The sequence below is a fragment of the Papio anubis genome, chromosome 3 (assembly GCF_008728515.1).
Source record: "Papio anubis isolate 15944 chromosome 3, Panubis1.0, whole genome shotgun sequence".
Classification (NCBI taxonomy): Eukaryota; Metazoa; Chordata; class Mammalia; order Primates; family Cercopithecidae; genus Papio; species Papio anubis.
The window spans coordinates 30,688,788-30,710,044 of NC_044978.1; the positions used below are offsets into that span (position 1 = coordinate 30,688,788).

At 38.8% G+C, this 21,257-nt stretch overlaps 1 protein-coding gene and 1 non-coding gene across 3 annotated transcripts in view; both read right to left on the bottom strand.

The window, feature by feature from the left end:
• ETFDH (electron transfer flavoprotein dehydrogenase) overlaps positions 1 to 21,257 on the bottom strand; it is a 38,294-nt gene that overhangs the window by 3,505 nt on the left and 13,532 nt on the right. For both annotated transcript variants that reach the window (XM_003899316.5, XM_021938898.1), the window contains 6 exons: positions 21,121 to 21,239; positions 15,967 to 16,044; positions 10,207 to 10,353; positions 8,144 to 8,284; positions 6,718 to 6,861; positions 2,003 to 2,171 (listed from right to left, as the gene is read on the bottom strand). In XM_003899316.5, coding sequence (XP_003899365.3) covers positions 2,003 to 2,171; positions 6,718 to 6,861; positions 8,144 to 8,284; positions 10,207 to 10,353; positions 15,967 to 16,044; positions 21,121 to 21,239 — 798 coding nt within the window. The remainder of the gene's footprint in view (positions 1 to 2,002; positions 2,172 to 6,717; positions 6,862 to 8,143; positions 8,285 to 10,206; positions 10,354 to 15,966; positions 16,045 to 21,120; positions 21,240 to 21,257) is intronic.
• Positions 4,655 to 4,873, bottom strand: LOC116274391. Its single transcript, XR_004183002.1, has one exon. It is a non-coding gene; the product is annotated as a small nucleolar RNA U3 (small nucleolar RNA).

Sequence of the window (21,257 nt, forward strand, 5' to 3'; positions counted from 1 at the left end):
ACCTGTAACAGTGAAAAAATTTCTTAATTTACAACTCTAAACTATTTCTACCTGCTATGGGTTGAAATATGTCCCCCAAAAAATAGGTTTTGAAGTCCTAACCTCCAGTACCTTAGACTGTGACCTTAGTAGTGGCTGTAGATATAATTAGTTAAGATGAGGTCTACTACAGTACAGTGGGTCTCTAATCCAATATGACTGGTATGCTTAGAAGAAGAGACAGAACTGGGCACAGTGGCTCTAGCCTGTAATTTCCAGCTACTTGGGAGGCCAAAGTGGGAGGGCACCTGGAGCCAAGGAATTTGAGATTGCAGAGACCGAGGATTGCACCACTGCACTCCAGCTTGGGGAACAGAGCGAGAACCTGTCTCTAAAAACAAAAACCCACCACTTCATAGAGAAAACTCAGTGCTTGCACTTAATATTTAAGAGGACAAATTGGTTCCCTTACGGCCTTTGGTGGATTCCACATGACTTCTTTTTCCAGTTATTGTTTCCTGTTCTGACTCCACTCCCCTTTTCTTTAGGCTTTAACCCTCAATCTAGTCTTTGGTGATATACTGGCTCCAGTATTATCTGTGTGTGGTACTATATGCACATGATACAGTTCAAGTATGGCTGGTGGTCCAACAAAGAATGATACTTGACAAGAAAATCAGAAAAAAACTTCTACCCAGTCCCTGCACTCCATCTCGGCTATTCCATTCTCCCTGAAGTGCCCTTTGCCCTTTCTATTTTCCACTTCATCTCCCCATGCTAGGCCTCCATTCCTACAAAGATTTGAAGGCATAACCTGGTTACATATCTCTAACTAGAGGAACATATACTGGGGATTCTAAGAAATAAGACTCATTTATCAAGTATCTATGGAGTCGCTACTGTGTGCCAGGTGTTTAAGATTCACACTAAGCAACACCCCTAGTCTCTTGGAGTTTTCATCCAAGTGGCAGAAGATAAAAAGGTGATAAATAAGTAAATGATACAATGTACCAAAAGGTGGAAAATGTGCTAGAAAAGGCCATTCAAGGGGAACTGGGTGGGTGTGCGCTGTGTGTTGTGCGTTAATTGGTGTGGTCAAGGCAGAACCACTGTGAGTGCTACTTAAACAAAGGCAAAGAGAACAAAGGAGCCAGCCGTGACCAAAGACCATTAGGTGGGAGTGCTTGGCATGTTCCGGGAACTGTAAAGAAGCCAGTGTGGCTGGAGTTGGTAAAGGGTCTTTTTAGGTTAAAGGTTTACTGAGGTGTAAGTGCTGGCTGTTTCTCTCCACCACAGCAGAAGAGTCATATACCTATACTTACAAAGCTTGCTGAAGAATAGGTAGCTAATTCTGCCTTCTGCAAAGGTGTTCTATTGATACTTTAGTATTTGGGAGGTATCTTAATTGTGTATATTACATGTATGCAATATAAATATGTGTGCAATATAAATGCAGTACTTTCATATTTGTAATAGTTTCTCACTATGTGGGACACTACTGGTACTTCTTTTTTGTGTGGGGGGGATGGAGTTTTGCTCTTGTTGCCCAGGCTGGAGTGCAATGGCATGATCTCAGCTCACTGCAACCTCCACCTCCCAGGTTCAAGCGATTCTCCTGCCTCAGCCTCCCAAGTAGCTGGGATTACAGGCACCTGCCACCACACCCAGCTAATTTTTTTCTATTTTTAGTAGAGACAGGGTTTCACCATGTGGGCCAGGCTGGTCTTGAGCTCCTGACTTCAGGTGATCCACCTGCCTCAGCCTACCAAAGTGCTGGGATTACAGGCATGAGACACCGTGCCCGGCTACCACTCTTTTTTACTTTTTTGATGTGAATAAAACAGAACATTGTAGTAAAAAATCACTGACTGTAATTACTGAGAATAGGTCATGTAGTTTTCTTTGCATAGCATGCTTCTTAATACTTCTAAAGTGACAGATGAAATACAAATCTTTTAATGTCAATTGAAATACACGTAACCCAGCAATTTTCTTTTTTCTACTTTACACAGGAATTTCTTACCTATTGTCTTTGATTGGAGATTTTCACTAGTTAGTTGATTAAAAATAGATTCTGCTGCTAAAATTCCACTTTTCATTGCTGTGTGAGTACCTTTGATCTTGGGAACATTCATAAAACCAGGACTACAACCAATTAGTAAACCACCAGGAAAGGTGAGTTTCGGTATAGACTGAGGAAAGAAAGATTCAGAATACATTTGTTAGCTCAAATTAAACAAGCACAACAGAATACTCCAAATCAGTCTTAAAGTCTTCTAGAGCTGTAGGGAAAGGTTGAAAAATAAATACATGAAAATGAATTGAGCAAAGGAATAAAACAGAGCAAGGGCAGTTTTCTTCTTCCTGCCCTAAGAGTGAGCATTAGGACTATTACTATTTTTCTGTGAGAGTTTTTCTTTTTTCCTCCTCATAACTAATCTACATGGGACAGACTTAGGACTGAAGCATCAATATGTTTTAAATAGAATGTTTTATTTATAGATATCCATGTCATAGTTAAAATATTCTCTAAACCTGAATGCTGTTATCTAAATTGTGATTTGCTTGCAAATCAAAACCACAATGAGATATCATTTCACCCTAGTTAGAATGGCTATTATCAAAAAGACAAAAAATATTCTGGTGAGGATATGGGGAAAACTCACACATTGTTGGTGGAAATGTCAATTAGTACAACCATTATGGAAAACAGTATAGAGGTTCCTAAAAAAGCTACAAATAGAACTACCATATGACCCAGCAATCCCACTATTGGGTATATATCCAAAAGAAAGCAAGTCAGTATGTGGAAGAGATATCTGCACTCTCATATTTATTGCAGCACTATTCACAATAACTGCCAAGCTACGGAATCAAACTAAATGTCCATCAACAGATGAATGGATCAACAAAAGATGGTATATATATATACACAATGGAATACTATTCAGCTGGAAGAAGGAATGAAATATTGTCATCTGTGACAACATGGATGAGCCTGGAAGACATTATGTTAAGTCAGTCAAGCACAGAAAGATAAACATCCTATGCTCTCACTCATATATGGAAACTTAAAAAGTTGATCTTACGGAAGTGGAGAGTAGAACAGTGGCTACTAGAGGATGGGAAGGGTAGAAAGGGATGCTGGGAGTGGGGGTGGGATACAGAGAGATTGGTTAATGGATTCAGAAATACAGCTAGATAGGAGGAATAAGTTCTGTTCTATAGCACTGTAGAGTGACTATAATAAAGAATAATTTATTATTTTTTCAAATAGCTAGAAGAAAAGATTTTAAATATTACCAACACAAAGAAATGATAAAGGTTTGAGGTGATGGATATACTAATTACTCTGATTTGATCATTAAACATTATATACATGTATGGAAATATCACATTGTACCTTCTCTTCCCCCAAAATTAAGTGGACCTGAAAATTTCAAAGAGCATATAAAAAAACTGTGATTTGCTTTTACATGCATTCGGGGTAATACAAGACTTACAAAGGATACTATACACCCTCTTTGTTTTACTTTGACAGCTAGGGATATAAACCTATGCTCTAATCATGGCACCACTGCAACTAGCTACCACCCTAAACAATAGATTCTGATTAAGGACAAGCTGAATTTCCAAAATTAAATAAAGACAATTCTTTGGACCTTAGTATACATTTCTGATAAAAAAAAAAAAAAGTAATAAAGAGTGGGATATTTTTCAGTTTAGACAATAAATGTCTATATGTACCCCACAATATAGCAACTGAACTATAGATGGTTTGCATGAGAAAATGTACTCTTATAGTTTAAAGAGAGCCAAGCAGTGCTGTTCTTTCCACATTCTGTATTTTTTTCTTCTATGAGGACTTCTTAAAGTAAGCCATGGGGTCTTTGTTGAGAAAATGGTGAGTGGTACATTTGGCTGATGGTATTAAGAGGGACTCAGAGGTGGGGGTTAACAAAACTATTGACATCAACTGCAAAAGAGACATGGTGAGCACTCTGTCGCCACAACTCTCATCAATGAGGGAATGGTAGTGAAAAGCAAAACTAGGGGGCAGAAGGAATGCTGGTAAGAGAGAAGGATCAAGTCCTTACACAGTATATGTGGGGAATGAATTTATGACTGTGATTCTCAGACCAAACTCAGTTATTAGGACCACTTAGATAAAAGAGCATTAAATCAAGACCACAGAGCAGACAATGGGGAGGAGGTGGTATCTGGAGTGCTACTAGCTGAAAACAGATAAAGATTAGGGACTTAGATGATGACAATGCTTTTCTCAAATAAGGCTGTGGCTTTGTTGACACCAAGTTTGATTCAAGAACCAGAAGAATGTGAAATTTAATAAAAGGATATAAATTATGAGTTCAAGTTCGTCCAAAATAGGTGTTTAAATCCTAAGGATAAAAATATTATGCCCAAGGAAAAAGTATGTTTTTAAGTTCTAGGAGGATCCTACCTTGGGTGGGCTGGGTTACTGGCAGCTATGCACCTTGTTTGGGACATTCATTAAACTAGGGCTACAAGTAATTAGAAACCCACTAGGGGAAGGTGAGTTTTGGTATAGTCAGCTGAAGAAGGAGAAAAAAGCTAGACAGTATTTGTTAGCTCAAAATAAACAAAACTGAACGTTTCGAATTGTTGTCTCTTCTTTTTCTTTACCTAAATGGGAGCCACTCAGACTGCATCCTTTCCCTCCCACTCTTCCCTAAGGAAGGGAAAAACAATCATCAATGCCGAATGGCAGCTGAGCAAAGCAACATCGAGAGCGGGCAGCATCACGCTCGGGAGGGAATACTGCACTCTCCTGGTGGTTTCTGGTGCTTGCTACACCTTCAGAGAAACTTCTCTAGTATTGAACTACAGAAACCATCCCTTATAGTCGTTGTTGCCTCTTAAGGTCTTCAAGACCTTAACTGGAAATAACTTTCTGAATCTCTGGCCAATGAAATCAGAAAATTCAGGTGAAAAGTGTGTGGGTGTGTGTGTTGTGGGGGGAGGGAAGAGTCATCTCTTCCTGTCAATTTGCAAATCATTTGACATGTTTGACATGCTTAAGTACACAAGGTAGATGGTTTTCAATAAAAATCTGTGTGTACTATTGAATATACTGAAACCTTTATAAATTACAGAGTAGGGTTAGGGTGACAGTAACTATTATGGACATTATTTTAAAAAGTTTAATAGGCTTGAATACAGTTATGTAATTCAATACATATTTCTACCAAAGGAATTGCTACCCTAGAAACAAAAACAATCTCATGAGAAGTAATCTCATGACAGACTTTGGGGACAGGGATATTTTAAGATTCTAGTGATTATGTTTCTAATGTAGCTATGGTTTTGAGTTTATGAAATACTATTACAGTAATAAAGTATTTAGAACCTCACTTTTAAAGATAAGTAAAGGCTGGACGCGGTGGCTCACACCTGTAATCCCAGCACTTTGGGAGGCCGAGGCGGGCGGATCACGAGGTCATGAGCTTGAGACCATCCTGGCTAACACGGTGAAACCCCGTCTCTACTAAAAATACAAAAAAATGAGCCAGGCATGGTGGTGGGCGCCTGTAGTCCCAGCTACTCAGGAGGCTGAGAAAAGAGAATGGTGTGAACCCGGGAGGTGGAGGTTGCAGTGAGCCGAGATCATCGTGCCACTGCACTCCAGCCTGGGCGATAGAGCAAGACTCTGCCTCAAAAAAAAAAAGAAGATAAGTCAATTTTCCCTCCCTAAATTTTCCTATTATCTGTTACTTTTATAATAATTTTTTAAAAAAGAAATCCAATTTCCAAGATAGTCCTAGATTCCTAGAATATTAGAGACAGAGGGATCATCTTTATTTTACAGATGATCTCTTAAGGCCAGAAAAGTTAAGGAACTTGCTCCAAATAATTTGGTACAAACTTTACAGCAGATTTTTAGATCATCTTAACTGTCTGATAACATTTCTACAACAGTATTAACAGCTTTTATGATAATTAGCTACTAGGTCTTATTTCACTGTTTAATACATAATGAATACATTATATTTGAGAAGATTTTGAATGTATATAAAAATAGGACAATTAAGGCAAAAGCTTAACAGAGGTAATCTAAAAGGCATGAATGTTACTAGGTAGTTGGAATGAATGAATTTTGTTTGCTGAAAACTAAATTTGCCTTTGAGTTTCCTGGCAGTTAAGGAATAAAGAGAAATATTATGGATTACAGTTTTAAATTTATGGTTAAAACAACTAACAAACAAAATGTCCATGAATTTATCTCTAGAGATCAATATATTATTTTTTGTTTTTGTTTTTGAGATGGAGTCTCATTCTGCTGCTCAGGCTGGATGGCACAATCTTGGCTCACTGCAACCTCCACCTCCCAGGCTCAAGTGATTCTCCTGTCTCAGCCTCCTGAGTAGCTGGGACCACAGGTGCTCATCACCACGCCTGGCTAATCTTTCTATTTTTTGTAGAGACGGGGTTTCGCCATGTTGCCCAGGCAGCCTGCCCAACTCGGCCTTCCAAAGTGCTGGGATTACAAGCATGAGCCACTGTGCCCAGCCTGATATATACTTAAAACTAAATTCATGGTGTAATTTTGAAGTACTGTGTGATACAGTTTATTTATAAACGCTACATACTTTACTTATTTTGATATTGTTTTTATTCTTTATCTAAATTTGTTACATTATATGTTCAATTCTGAATTTACAATACAGAAATAAGGAAAATAAAAGTTGGAAGAGTTACCTGAAAGCCACCTTCATTGAGAGCTCTGGCTCCGTATGCAATCCTTTTTCCACCTTCCAAGGTTGGCCGAATGCTAGGATGGTGTTTCCACCTCTGGAATTCTCTAAATGGACTCAGATATGGATTCTGATAGTCTAGACCAACCTTAAAAATTTACATTTATATTAAATTAGGCATTTTTATTTCAAATTAAATCAAGTGAAAATGTGAGCAATGTGTATCAGAAAACATGTATGTTAAATTTCTTGTACTCAAAAGTATTTGGAGCACTATGTGCAGTAATGCAAATGTAAATTAAAAATTGTATAAAATCTGTTTGGAAAAGAAACGGTAAAGAAAAGGATAGCATGTGTTTATTATCATCAAAATTATGAAAATTTAGAACATATTAACAAATTCTTGTGCTCCGGAACTCAAAGTCCAAATTAGAAAAACAGAACTATCATGAGATTAGAAAATAAAAATGAACAACAACAAAAAAAACAAATTAGAACAGTATCTGTAGGTAAGCATCTCAGATTATGTTTCTATGAAAGCAGCTGTAATGATTTATTATACATTAATACCAACTTGAAATAAACTAATAATCTATACTATAGTACAACTGAGGCAAAAATAAAGAAAAAGGATGTAAACTACACTTAGAGAAAAAGAGGAAAATAAATATAGAAGGTTACATTTTATAAAGCTTTACCAAAGTGTTAAAATTGACCACATCTTTTTCCTTTGATACAATTAAGTCAGGCATAAATATCCAAAGGTGATGGGATGAACATTTGACTGGGGGTCAAAAAACACCAATAACATATAAATTTAACAGTGTATCATATGGAGGTCTAATCATGACACTAAACTATAAAGCTGCCACCAGTTGCAAGGTACAGAAACTAATTTTTCCATTCTTGGTAATGTTCAATATGTAATTTACTGCAACGATGTGCAGGAGGCCAAAAAAGGAGAAACTGCTTGTATTTTTAAAAAGTTTTAAGTTCAAACTTAGTGCTAATTTCGTTGTCAGTGGTAGCATGCCACAGTGGAAATGGAATTTGAGGTCAGACAAGGTCAGGCATTTCTGCCTGTTATTTAATGGGTGTATATGGGTAAGTTGTTTAACTTATTTGGACTTCAGTTTTCTCATCTGTAAAATAAAGATATACCTATTTCAGCGTTATTATGAAACTTATGTAGTTTCAGAAAAGCATCCAGCATAGTGCCTGGAGTGTAGCAGCTACTATTACTATTGCTACGTGTGTTTAGTAGACTTAATGACGCAGCAGCCAGAAGCACTTTACATACTGATAAAATTAGAAAGTACGCTTTAAATGATAAGCATTTTACAGTCTTCAGATTCAAAACCCTTATTTTATAACACTGATGGTAATATAACTCTAGCAGTCGAATTTTCCATAATGGGAATATAACTTACCACAAGACCAAGAGCTACTAGGGGTTCACCTTCATTCAAATGATAGAGGAAAGATCCTCCATAGGTATGTCTGTCCAAGGGCCAACCAACTGTGTGATCTACTCTCCCAGGTTTCCAGTTCTTTTCATCAATAACCCATAACTAAAAACAAACAAACAAAAAATAAGTCCTGTAGTATTTTAAAAATGTTTTTATGTCACCACAATGCATAAAACTTGCCAGGTTTAATGTCTTATTTATGAAAATTACAAGTGAAAAACTGTAATATAAGTATACAACAAAATTACTTCAAATATCAAAGAAGGCTGGGCACAGTGGCTCACGCCTGTAATCCTAGCATCATGGGAGGCTGAGGTGGGCAGATCACTTGAGGTCAGGAGTTCGAGACCATCCTGGCCAACATGGTAAAACCCCATCTCTATTAAAAATACAAAAATTAGCTGGGCATGGTGGCGGATGCCTTGTAATCCCAGCTACTCCAGAGGGTGAGGCATGAGAATTGCTTGAACCCGGAGGCAGAGGTTGTGGTGAGCTGAGATCATGCCACTGCACTCCAGCCTGGCTGATACAGCATGACTCAATCTCAAAAAAAAAAATAAATAAATAAAATAAAAAAAATGCAGGTGGATCACCTTGAATATCAAAGAAAATTATATCAAACTGCAGCATGAGTTCCAGAGTAAAGAAACAGGTCAGAAAACTTATGAACTCTTAAAGACATTAAATACATTCTCAAATTGATAAAGACTTTTATACAATTATAGGAAATCAGGAAATCCTACTGAAAGGCTGAGGGAAAGTTCTGCAGTACTGGTAGTGTTCTCTGTCTTCATCTGGGTGACAGCCACAAGGGTATGTTCACCATGTAAACATTAATGTACACTTAAGGTCTCTTTGTAATAGACATGTATTCTCCAACAAAGTAATTTATTCCCTCTGCCCTGCCCTCCACAATTGAAATAAATTGTTCACCCTCTTTTCAGACTGGTAAATTTTAAATTTTGAACAATTTCTATCTGAAATATTATCTAAAAATCAGATAATATTGTGTGCAATCAGACATTATGTGCAATCTATCAAAACAAACCCTTATTCAGAATATAACGAATCTAGTTTTATATAGACTTTGAACCTTTCTGAGATTTAACCTAAAATAAATTTTTTGTTGTTAATTACTGTATTTTTTAATTTTTTAGAGATGGGATCTCACTCTGTCACCCAGGTTAGGGTGCAGTGGTATGATCACAGGTCACTGCAGTCTCGATCTCTTGAAGTGAAGTGGTTCTCCTGCCTCAGCCTCCAGAGTAGCTGAGACTACAGATGTGCACCACCACACCTGGCTAATTTGTAAATTTTTAGTAGAGATGAGGTATCACTACGTTGCCCAGGCAGGTCTTGAACTCCTGGACCCAAGCAATCATCTTGCCTTGGCCTCTCAAAATGCTTGGGTTATGGGTGTGGGCCACCATTGCTAGCTCCACAACAATGTTTAAGCAAAAGGGTTATAATGAAAATTTTACATTTACATTCTAATAAGCCTAGGATTTGGGAAAACAAGACTAGAGAATGGATAAATTGAGGAAATGTAAAATACATAACCTAATTAAATTTTAGGCTGCAGATTAATATACTATGGCTGAGTGTGTATTTCATAAACAAAATTATCTTCGCATTACCATTTTGAAAAAATAATGCTCTGTAGGATGTGGTCATCCTACAAACAGCATATGGATAACAAGAGCAATCCTAACAGGGCAGATGGCATTACAATGAAAAAAAAAAAAAGATTCAAATATTCACAAGTTCAAGATTCATTTCAAGCAACACTTGATCACTTGATACAACAATTCCAACATGTAAAACTAACTTAACCAATAATAGAATTTGATCAGTAGTTACCTTCTAGCCCCTTGAAAAATATCCCAAGTTTTAGTCATAATGAACATTTCAAGACCATGAAAAAATATAACTAAAGTTAAGTCAGTATTATAAACTACCTGATAATACAAATAAATTTAAATTCCATCTTTCGAAATTAAAATTACAGAAACAAACCCGGATACCTCCTTCAGTCCAATCCCATAGGTCTGAGGTTCACAATTGGCTCTCAAATCAAACTTCTTATATAGTTGCTTGGCTAGATGTCCGTGGCAACCTTCTGCAAAAATTGTGACTTTAGCATGTAGTTCTAGCCCTCTCTCAAATGTTGCCTGAAAAGCAAAAATGTGTTAAATGGCAACATTTGACAATTTAAAATATATTCACATTTTGGTCAGATTTAAATTGAACTATGATTCAGGTGTGGAAGAGACAGTGCAAATTATAATATAAAGAATCACATAGTAAATATATAGAATAATATAATCTTACTCTTCTCACTTAAAATACCTCATGGAAATCTTTTCAAGTCACTGTGGAGCTCAAATCTTTCTCTTTAATGGCTAGGTAGGAGTTCAGGTAGAGAGACAGGATAGATTATCCAGCTCCTCTGCCAATGGATAATAGCCATTCGCTCTTTCCAGTTTATGTATGAACAAAAACAATGTTATAAGATATAAACACTCTTGAATATATATTGAATATACAGCTGATCCTTGAACGAGATGGGTTTGAATTGTGTGAGTTCGCATATACAAGAATTTATTTTTAACCAAATAAGGATTGAAAATACAATATTCACTGGATGTGAGACCCGAGTATATGGAGACTGATTTTTCTTTTTTTTTCTTTTTTTTTTTTTTTTGAGACGGAGTCTCGCTCTGTCTCCCGAGCTGGAGTGCAGTGGCCGGATCTCAGCTCACTGCAAGCTCTGCCTCCCGGGTTCACGCCATTCTCCTGCCTCAGCCTCCCGAGTAGCTGGGACTAGAGGCACCCGCCACCAGCCGAGCTAGTTTTTGTATTTTTTAGTAGAGCGGGGGGTTTCACCGTGTTAGCCAGGATGGTCTCGATCTCCTGACCTCGTGATCCACCGTCTCGGCCTCCCAAAGTGCTGGGATTACAGGCTTGAGCCACCGTGCCCGGCCGAACTGATTTTTCATGTATGCGAGTTCTGCAGGGCTAACTTTGGGACTTGAGTATGCATGAATTTTGGCATACTTGGGGGTCCTAGAGCCAATCTACCGTACACACTAAGGGACACCTGTATACACATACAATATTGGGGCTTTTATTCCTATAAGATAGATTCCCAGGAGTGGCCCTCTTAGATCAAAGGGTACATCTACTTTTTTAAATTGATACTATCATATTACTTTCCAAAAAGCCTGAAGCAATGAATATATTTCCATCAGTAGTATATAAGACCCTTTCCCTATAGTACAGTTAGTGACAGATATAACTGTTCCTTTACATTTTACTAGCATGTCAGTGTCATTGATAACTCACTACTATTTTTATTTTTATTTTTATTTTATTTGTTGTTTTTTTTTTGAGGCGGTCTGGCTCTGCGCCCAGGCTGCAGGTGCAATGGCGGATCTCGGCTCACTGCAACTCCGCCCGGGTTCAACGCCATTCTCCTGCCTCAGCCTCCCGAGTAGCTGGGACTACGAAACCCGCCACGCACCCGGCTAGTTTTGTGGCCCACCCCAGTAGAGGCGGGGTTTCACCGTGTTAGCCAGGATGGTCTCGATCTCCTGACCTGCGTGATCGCCGTCACCGGCCTCTAAAGTGCTGGGATTACAGGCTTGAGCCACAGCGCCCGGCCCTTTTATTTTATTTTTAATTTTTTAATTTTTTTTTTTTTTTGAGGCCCGAGGTTGTGCTGCTTGTTGCCCAGGCTGGAGTGCAATGGCACGATCTTGGCTCACTGCAACCTCTGCCTCAGGGTTCAGAAAAACAATGCTCCTGCCTCCAGTCTCGAGTGTGAATTACAGATCATCACCAAGCTAGCTAAGTTTTGTTTTAGTAGAGATGGGGTTTTCATCATGTTGGCCAGGCTGGTCTCGAACTCCTGACCTCAGATGATCCACCCACATCGGCCTCCCAAAGTGCTGGGATTACAGGCGTGAGCCACGGCGCCTGGGCCTCAATACTATTTTAATTTGCAATTCCCTGATTACTATTTTCAGCATCTTTTCCTTTTGATTCAAGAAATAGTGAATGAATACCTACAATGTGCCAGGTTCTGTGCGAGGCATTGGGAATACATGGCTGAATTAAAAAAAAGATATGTTCCTTTCCTTTGGACTAGCCATAGAGACAGACATTAAATAAATACATGAGTATATAATTACAAATTGTTTAAGTGCCATGAAAGAGAGCAGAGGGTATTGCAAAGGAGAATAACAGAAGCCAGCTATTCAGATTGAGTGAACAGGAAAGTCTTCTTAGAAGAAATGACATTTAACCTCTGGACTCTGAAAAAAACATATTTAAGTATCTTTCCTTATGATTAGTGGTCATTGAGTTCTTCTATGAATTGTTAATATTTTAGACTCTACCCATTTTTCCAATGTGTTGTCTTTTTTCTTGTCGATGTTTAAGTACTCCTTGATATTACAGAGAGTCAAACATTTACAGACTTTATAGTATATTTTGGTATACAGAAGTGTTTTAACTTTTATATATTAAGTTAAAAAAGGTTTGTCTTTCTTTTTTTTAACAGGTTTTTAGTATCTTGTTGCTGTAGGGTGGCTTACCCTACCCCTAGATTGTTAACTGTCATCTCTTAGATTTCTTTTTGATTTGTATTGTTTTAAATCTTTAAATCACGAGAAAGAAACAACCAGCAAACCGGGGTCCAACTCTGTTTGCTTCCAGATGGATACAGAGTTTCCCCAGCACCACTTATAAAACAATTCAATCTGTATGAACTAAAATATTAATTCACATATTTCTGTTTCTTCTTAGAGGTAACATGCCCTTTAGTGTTCAAGGGACAGGCCGTGGAGCCACACAGCCTGTATTTAAATCCCAGCCCCAATACTTAGTAGGTGTCTGACCCCAGCCAAGTTACTTAGCCTCTGTAACTTAAAAATGTCCAAATCAGAATTCTTATAATAAAATGCATATTGGAGATAGGAACCAAGAGAAGGCTGTAAGAAGAGCCAAGTCAAAAAAGTGTTTCAAGAAGGAAAACATAATTGAACTGTGTCAAGTGCCATCCACTAGAAGGTCAAGTAAGGGAAAACAGAGGCCTGTCCACCAGATTGGCAAAATGGAGGTATTTGTGACTCTAACAAGAACTGTTTCAGTGAAATGGCAGGGAGAAAGCCTAACTACAGTGGGTTAAATAGAGAATGGAACAACACATTAAACAGAATCTTTGATTTTCCCCACTCTAACCTTGTGGTAGTACTATTTTTAAAAACTTAGATTTTGGGGCTCAAATTACTAAGACTCCATTGTACTCTTCTATGCTATTATATCTGCATAAATGCAACATACAAAATATAAACGTTTTTACAAATGCAAAGCATAAAGTTAAAAATCATATATATGTATCTTTCTTTTTTAATTTTTATTTTTTTAGACGGAGTCTCACTTTGTCGCTTAAGGTGGAGTACAGTGGCACGATCTTGGCTCACTGCAACCTCTGCCACCTGAAATAAACTCATATTTGAACAAATGAGAACATGCAAAAATGAAATACCAAATACCAAAAATACCAAAATTGCTTCAATTTTGTTATAATATTAAATGCAAAAATATTTAAATACTAAAATATAATTTATAATTAATCATAATATAGAAAAGAACCATAATATATGAACAACCATGTTCTTTTACTGAGAGGCAGTATAACAGTCTTTACAAACCTGGCTATGCACTGGAATCCCCTGGAGGCTTGTTAAAAAACAGCTTCTTAGGCCTTACTGCAGGACAGGCTGAGCCCCAAGATGTCACATGATTCTGATGTGGCCAGTTAAACCACTAGGAGTCCCAAACAGGATTTGCCATTTGCTTTTTTTGTTTGTTTTTAGATGGCGTCTCGCTCTGTCGCCTAGGCTGGAGTGCAGTGGCGTGATCTCGGCTCACTGCAAGGTCCGCCTCCCGGGTTCACGCCATTCTTCTGCCTCAGCCTCCTGAGTAGCTGGGACCACAGGCACCCACCACTATGCCCGGTTAATTTTTCTGTTTTTTTTTTTAGTAGAGACGAGGTTTCACTGTGTTAGCCAGGATGGTCTTGATCTCCTGACCTCGTGATCCGCCCGCCTCAGACTCCCAAAGTGCTGGGATTACAGGCATGAGCCACTGTGCCCAGCCGCTATTTGCTTTTGAAGCAGGAAATGTGAGAAGCACAAAGTCTGCTGGAAGGGACTCTAGATTCCTAATTCTATTCCAAGAGTGGCAGAGAGGAGGATAAACTATCAGCTGACAAATATTTACTGAGACCTAATATGTACCTGGCATTATGCCAGGCATTGGAATAACCCAGGATCTCTATCCTTTGGGAGCTTATAATCTAGTTGGGAAATTGGATAATAAATAAACCTGAATAGACAGGCCAGTTGATTGAGATGTTAATTTGTGTTTTGTTCATATTATAGGACAGCAAGCTATTTTTTTCCTTATCTTTTCCAAAGAGTGACAGTTCTATGTTCTGATGGTTTTGCTTTCAGATTCAAAAATACAAGATGTGAAAATCTGAAAATTATGCAGGTTTATATTTTGAATGAGAGGTGGAGAATCAGTTTTACATCTACCAAAAGAGGTTAAAATCATGTCAAAGTGGCCGGGCACGGTGGCTCATGCCTGTAATCCCAGCACTTTGGGAGGCCGAGGTGGGTGGATCATGAGGTCAGGAGTTCAAGACCAGCCTGGCCAACATGACAAAACCCCATCTCTACTAAAAATACAAAAAGTAGCCAGGCATGGTGGCGCACAGATGTAATCCCAGCTACTCGGGAGGCTGAGGGCGGGGAATTGCTTGAGCCTGGAAGGCAAAGGTTGCAGTGAGCCAAGCTCGCGCCACTGCACTCCAGCCTGGGCAACAAACAAACACGTCAAAGTATATCACTACTTACCTACTGATAGTAATGCAAAATGATTCTTGTCCAATGAAATGAAAATTGTGGAGAAATAAAAACTGCAGAAACTATTTTCATTTGATGTATTTGGTTAATGAAGTGGATTGATGGCCTGTAAATGTGTGTATGTTTGAATTCTTCTTGCACTGGTTGTAATATCTTACTGATTCTCTCCTTAACTAAATGAAATAAAATCTTTGACATGTGTTTGACTTATGTTTGTATATTTGTATGTCATTATCTTTAAAAAATTTTTTAAACATATTATAACTACTTGCCTAAATCACTGTTAGCTCAAAGTTGCTTCTATATTTTTTAATGAGAAAAATTCCATATTAATTACTGTATTCTAACACCCACATTTTTTGAAATTTTTAAAATTCTTATTTATTTATTTTGAGACAGGGTTGTAAGACTGGCTAATTTTGCATTTTTGGTAGAGACAGGGTCTCGCCATGTTGCTCAGGAAGTTCTCAAACTCATGGGTTCAAGTGATCCAACTGTCTGGGCCTCCGAACACCCACATAATTAATGTATAGTTTGTAGCAAGACCTTTATTGAGTCTAAGTTGGTTCTTTCTTCTTCTTTTTCTTTTTTAAGATAGGGTTTTGCTCTGTCACTCACCCAAGCTGAAATGAAGTGGCATGATTATGACTCACTGCAGCCTCGAACTCCTGGGCTCAAGTGATCCTCCTGTTTCAGCCTCCAAAGTAGCTAGGACTACAGGTGCATACTATGAAGCCCAACTAATTTTCTTTTTCTTTTTTTGGAGAGATGGGATCTCATTTTGTTGCCCACATAGTTCTTTCTGTTGTTTGTCGGTTTGTTAAGCACGTAACTACTAAGAAGGTTTACCTTTGGTGCACCATCCTTTTGTATCCCTACATCGTTAGTGGCAATTCCTTTTACACTACCATCGTCATGAAAAAGGACCTAAAAACGATAAAAACAAATTTATTAATACCTTAGAATTCATAATAATCTTGAAAAAACAGTAAACAGCCTTAGGTTTCTTAGAAGGTGAACATCTTCTCTAGATTACAGATATACAGACTTTAAAATGTTCAGGCAATAAAGAGACATGTATTAAGGTACTCCCTTCTAGAGTATTAAAGAACAGAGCTCACACAATGGGAAATGAAAACAATGCCACAACCTTGATGAGAAAGAAAAGGGGAGACTACTAGAGAGATTACTAGGGAAACCAGTAAGATTAAACAAGAAGTGCCCTTCAGATGTCAAATCATGTGTAAAGAATCTGAAATGGAGGCCTGTAACAAATGAAGAACATGAAGGTGGAGAGAAAGAAACTGTCAGGAAAGCTTACATCTCAAATGAGTGAAGACTTCAATAAACAAAAAAATAAAGAAAACAAAACAGGGAGAAGCTGAAGACAGACCAAGGATGATAAAAGTTTATTTTATTTTTGGAGCAAGAAAAAGGGGGAAAATAGGTCAAAAGTGTAATTCTGATGAGGAGAAATAGCAATAGTCTATAACCCTTGGTTTCTGTTTTCTCTGTGGAGGAAAATGCTCGTTGGATAGTAAAGTACAAAATGTACAATGCAATTACACAGCAGATTATAAGAAAGCATGGAAGTGGAGAGGTAAAAGAAAAGATTAGCAGCAATGGATATGAAACCTCCCCATAAAGAATATACATAAAGGTTTTATTTGATATCCTGAAAATGAACAAATCAGCAGCAGAATATGGCTAGAGACTAAACTGAAGTTTGGCTCAGAGTACTCTCAAAAAACCCTGGCAAAGAGATCAATAATCTGTTGATGATAATCATTAAGGACCTGAGAAAAAGAAGCATGATACAAGTGAGTCTGAGTGTTCATGTATGTATTCCAAAAGTGAGAATCATGGATTCTATAAACCACCTACCTGTGACTGTGGCACTGATTCCAGTCAACAATGTCTAACAAGGAGAAATACAAAATCCCACACTTGGGTCCAAAAACGCAAATGCATGTATATGGGCTAGGAAAACAGAAATTTATAGCAGCAAGTATAATACAGGGACCAATGTGTTGTATTTGACTTACAAACTGTAAGGGTAAAAACAAACAGAAAAAAACCGAACTTTCCTTAGTGCCAATAACTTTTCTTTCAGCATTTCCTTTAGCAAACTTCCAACTGTAAATCCTTTGTCTCTCTGAGATACATGGCAGTCTTTTTAAAGTGTATTCCAAGAATGTCTTTTTTAGGGCTTTGGAGCCATTGCTTTGAAATGGAATACCAAGAAGGATGCCTCCTGTCTTCCTGTCTCTGTGGGAATTTGGGTAGGTGTTTGGCTTTAAGTTGTAACTTCCTGCTTGTCAAAAAAAAAAAAAAAAAAAAAAAACCAAAACATTTTATTTTTCCTTTGAGTAAAGACAGTTAACATGCATGCAATGAATGGATTGTATCTGCCTGGCTATTTAAAAGGGTGAGATTTCTGTCTTGGCCTGTGATAGGCATCACAGTCTTGGTTTAAGGCTAATTCAAGAATAAAACTGTTTTGTTCTTTTTTTTTGAGACAGAGTCTCACTCTGTCACCCAGGCTGGAGTGCAGTGGCATGATCTAGGCTCACTGCAAGCTCCGCCTCCCGGGTTCACGCCATTCTGCTGCCTCAGCCTCCCGAGTAGCTGGGACTACAGATGCCCACCACCATGCCCAGCTGATTTTTTGTATTTTTAGTAGAGATGGTGTTTTCACCATGTTGACCAGGATGGTCTTGATCTCCTGACCTCGTGACCCGCCCATCTCGGCCTCCCAAAGTGCTGGGATTACAGGCGTGAACCACCGCGCCCAGCCTTTTTTTGTTTGTTTGAGATGGAGTCTCGCTCTGTCGCCAGGCTGGAGTGCAGTGGCGCGATCTCAACTCACTGAAACCTCCGCCTCCTGGGTTCAAGTGATTCTTCTGCCTCAGCTTCCCGAGTAGCTGGGACTACAGGCACCCACCACCACGCCCAGGTAATTTTTGTATTTTCAGTAGAAACGGGGTTTCATCATGTTGGCCAGGATGGTCTTGATCTCTTGACCTCGTGATCTGCCCACCTCGGCCTCCCAAAGTGCTGGGAGTACAGGCGTGAGCCACTGCGCCCAGCCTGTTTTGTTCTTTTTTATAATTTATGAAGAGAATTTTTCTGGGTCCTAGGAGATTTTATTTTTTATTTTTTGAGATGGAATCTCGCTCTGTCGCCCAGGCTAGAGTGCAGTGGCGTGATCTCGGCTCACTGCAACCTTCGCCTCCTGGGTTCAAGCGATTCTCCTGCCTCAGCCTCCCAAGTAGCTAGGATTACAGGCATGTGCCGCCATGTCCGGCTAAATTTTTGTATTTTTAGTAGAGACGGGGTTTCACTGTGTTAGCCAGGATGGTCTCGATCTCCTGACCTCGTGACCCGCCCACCTTGGCCTCCCAAAGTGCTGGGATTACAGGCGTGAGCCACCACGCTCAGCTGAGATTTTATTTTTAATAATTTCCCCAGTAATACATAATAAGAATCAACAGTGTGATGTGGTTGCCAAAAATGTAATTACTTTGAGGGAATCAATGGAAGACGAGTTTCTAGAATGGAGAACATAACAGTTCTACACTAGACATGAAGTGGTTTATTCATTCTGGGTGCCACTTTGTAAAGGGGATAAAAAGAGGATCCATTCAGAAGCGGGCAGCAAGAATACTGAAAGAACTCAAAACTCAAATTATGTACCGTCATGGCTGAAAGAACTGAGAATATTTAAGCTAGTGTTGGGGCTCAGAACTGAGAATATTTAAGCTAGCTAGCGATGGGGCTCCGAAGATAATACCCTAAAAAGTATGGCACCCTGGCATGCTGAAGTTGAGGCTCAGAAACCGATATCCCAAAATATGGTGCTTTGACATGCTGAACTGAAGAAGTTTCAGTGTCTCTCTGACCTTCCCCGGCCAACTGTCCCTGTCTCTTAATCCTCTCTCTCCCAAAACACAGGATGAAGTTGTTCTCTGAAGTTCCCTTATCTTCCTAAAACACGGGCCTACCAAAGAAGCAAACAATTACTTCTGGTCCGTTTCCTGAGTTTTCGTGAACTGAACTCATACTGCAGGAAGAATGACTGAAGTCTGTCAATAAACTTGGACAGGCTTCTGTCAGAAACCATTGTCTCCTCTGCAGGCTCAAGAGACTTTGTCCCAGGTCACTGTATATTCTTCAAGCCCATTGAATTCCCCTAAAAATCTTTTATTATCCCCCTAAAGTCATCCATACTTTCCCATCTCCATTTCCCCTACCAAGAAAGGCATATAACTGTCCCCCATTGTGTGGTAGGGTAATCACTCTGTAATATTCTCTTCATGCATGCTGATCAACCTGTATGCCTTTTCTCCTACTAACCTGCCTCTTGTGAGCTGATTTTTCTATGAACCTTCAGAGGAAAAGGGGGATGTTTTCCCTTGGTACTCAGCCCCTATGCTGAGTACCTGGAACTGAAGGAAGAGTGGAAGACCTCAGAAACAAGGTCTTTCTTACCTTCTCCCATTCCTCTTTCTCCCCTAAAGCAAGTCACAGAAACCAGGATTCCTCTTCCTCAAGGTGAGTCACAGAAACTAGAACTCCTCTCCCTTAATACAGGCCATAAAACCTAGAAAGGTTACTTTCTTCCTTCTCCCTTTCCCCTTGAAAACTCTCATTCCAGAGGATTTCTGCTCCAGCCATACCTCAGAGGAAGAAATGCTACACAGAAAGGCCAAAGAGAATGTGAACAGACAGGCCTTGCCTGGCTTCCTCTCTCAGTCTACTACCGTTAGATCATACCCTTGTGTCTAATCACATTTCCACATGGCTGTCCATTCTTATTGTACTGAAGCATGAAAATGGTTTCCCCTGGGTCTTTGGGGCCTTTACTTCTGAAGGATTTCATATCGTGTAAAACTTTGATTAAATAAATTTGTTATGTTTTTCTTGTTACCCTGTCTTTGTTACAGGAGTGTCAGCTGTGACCCTTACGATGGGTGAGGAAGGGTATCACACGTTTCTGCTACTGGGGCTCAGAAAACGATAGGCTAAAATATGCCATTCTGGCATGCTAAACCAGAGCAGCAGCTTCAGGGTGTCTCTGACCTTCCCCTCCTCCTGTCTTTCAACCCTATCTCTTCTAAAGCACTGGATGCGGCTCTTCTCTGATATTCTATTCTCTACCTTAAGACTGGACCTGCCAAAGAGAACACATGGTCTTCCATCCCATTCCTGAAATCTTACTATTAATATCTATTGCAGAAAAGAAAACAGAAGAAGGCAACTACACCTAGACAAACACTTTTTCATAAGATCATGCCTGCCTCTCAGGCTAATTCAAATTCCAAAGAGAATAATTTACAAGTTAATTTCTGTGTCTTGGGTGCATTCATTCTCCCTAAAAATCATTCACTTCCTTTCAAGATTGCTGAACACCCAATTTCCCCTTCCCCACTGATGAGCATTTGGACCTCACTGGGTCATCGGGTCATCATTCTCTTGTGCTTATGCATGTTAAATAAATCTGTATGCTTTTTCTCCTATTATTCTCTCTATTGTCAGTTCATTTCTGGTGAACCTTCAGAGGGCAGAGACAAACCTTTCCCTTAACTCCTATACCACCCCTACACTGCGGAAAAAAAAATTCCAGAGTAAAGATAGGGAGGAAGACAGAGCAAGGAATAATTATATTTAGAAAGTTGTCCCTTGGAAGAGGGCATAGATTTGTTCTGGATAGTATAAAACTGTAGATAAGTTCTGTTCAAAATAAGGAAGAGATTACCAACAATCCACAATTTTTCATCCCTTATGGTGATCAATCATAAGTTGGACAATCACTTGATGGGGGTACAACATGAGGAATTCAAGTACTCTTTGGATTAGATATTTTAAAGATTCCTTCTAATCTTATAATTCTAAAATCCTCTGACTTTTAAAAAATACTTATTTCTTCAACTTTGCAAAATTTTCCACTTATTAAAAAAGGAGTTCCTATAAATATTAAAAACAAAATAAAACTATACAAACCTCAGCAGCTGCATAACCAGGGTATACTTCAACACCAAGGGCTTCTGCTTGTTCACCCATCCAGCTCACTAAATGTCCCAAGCGTACAATGTAATTGCCATGATTATTCATTGGAAGCCCTATAAATATATGCTTAA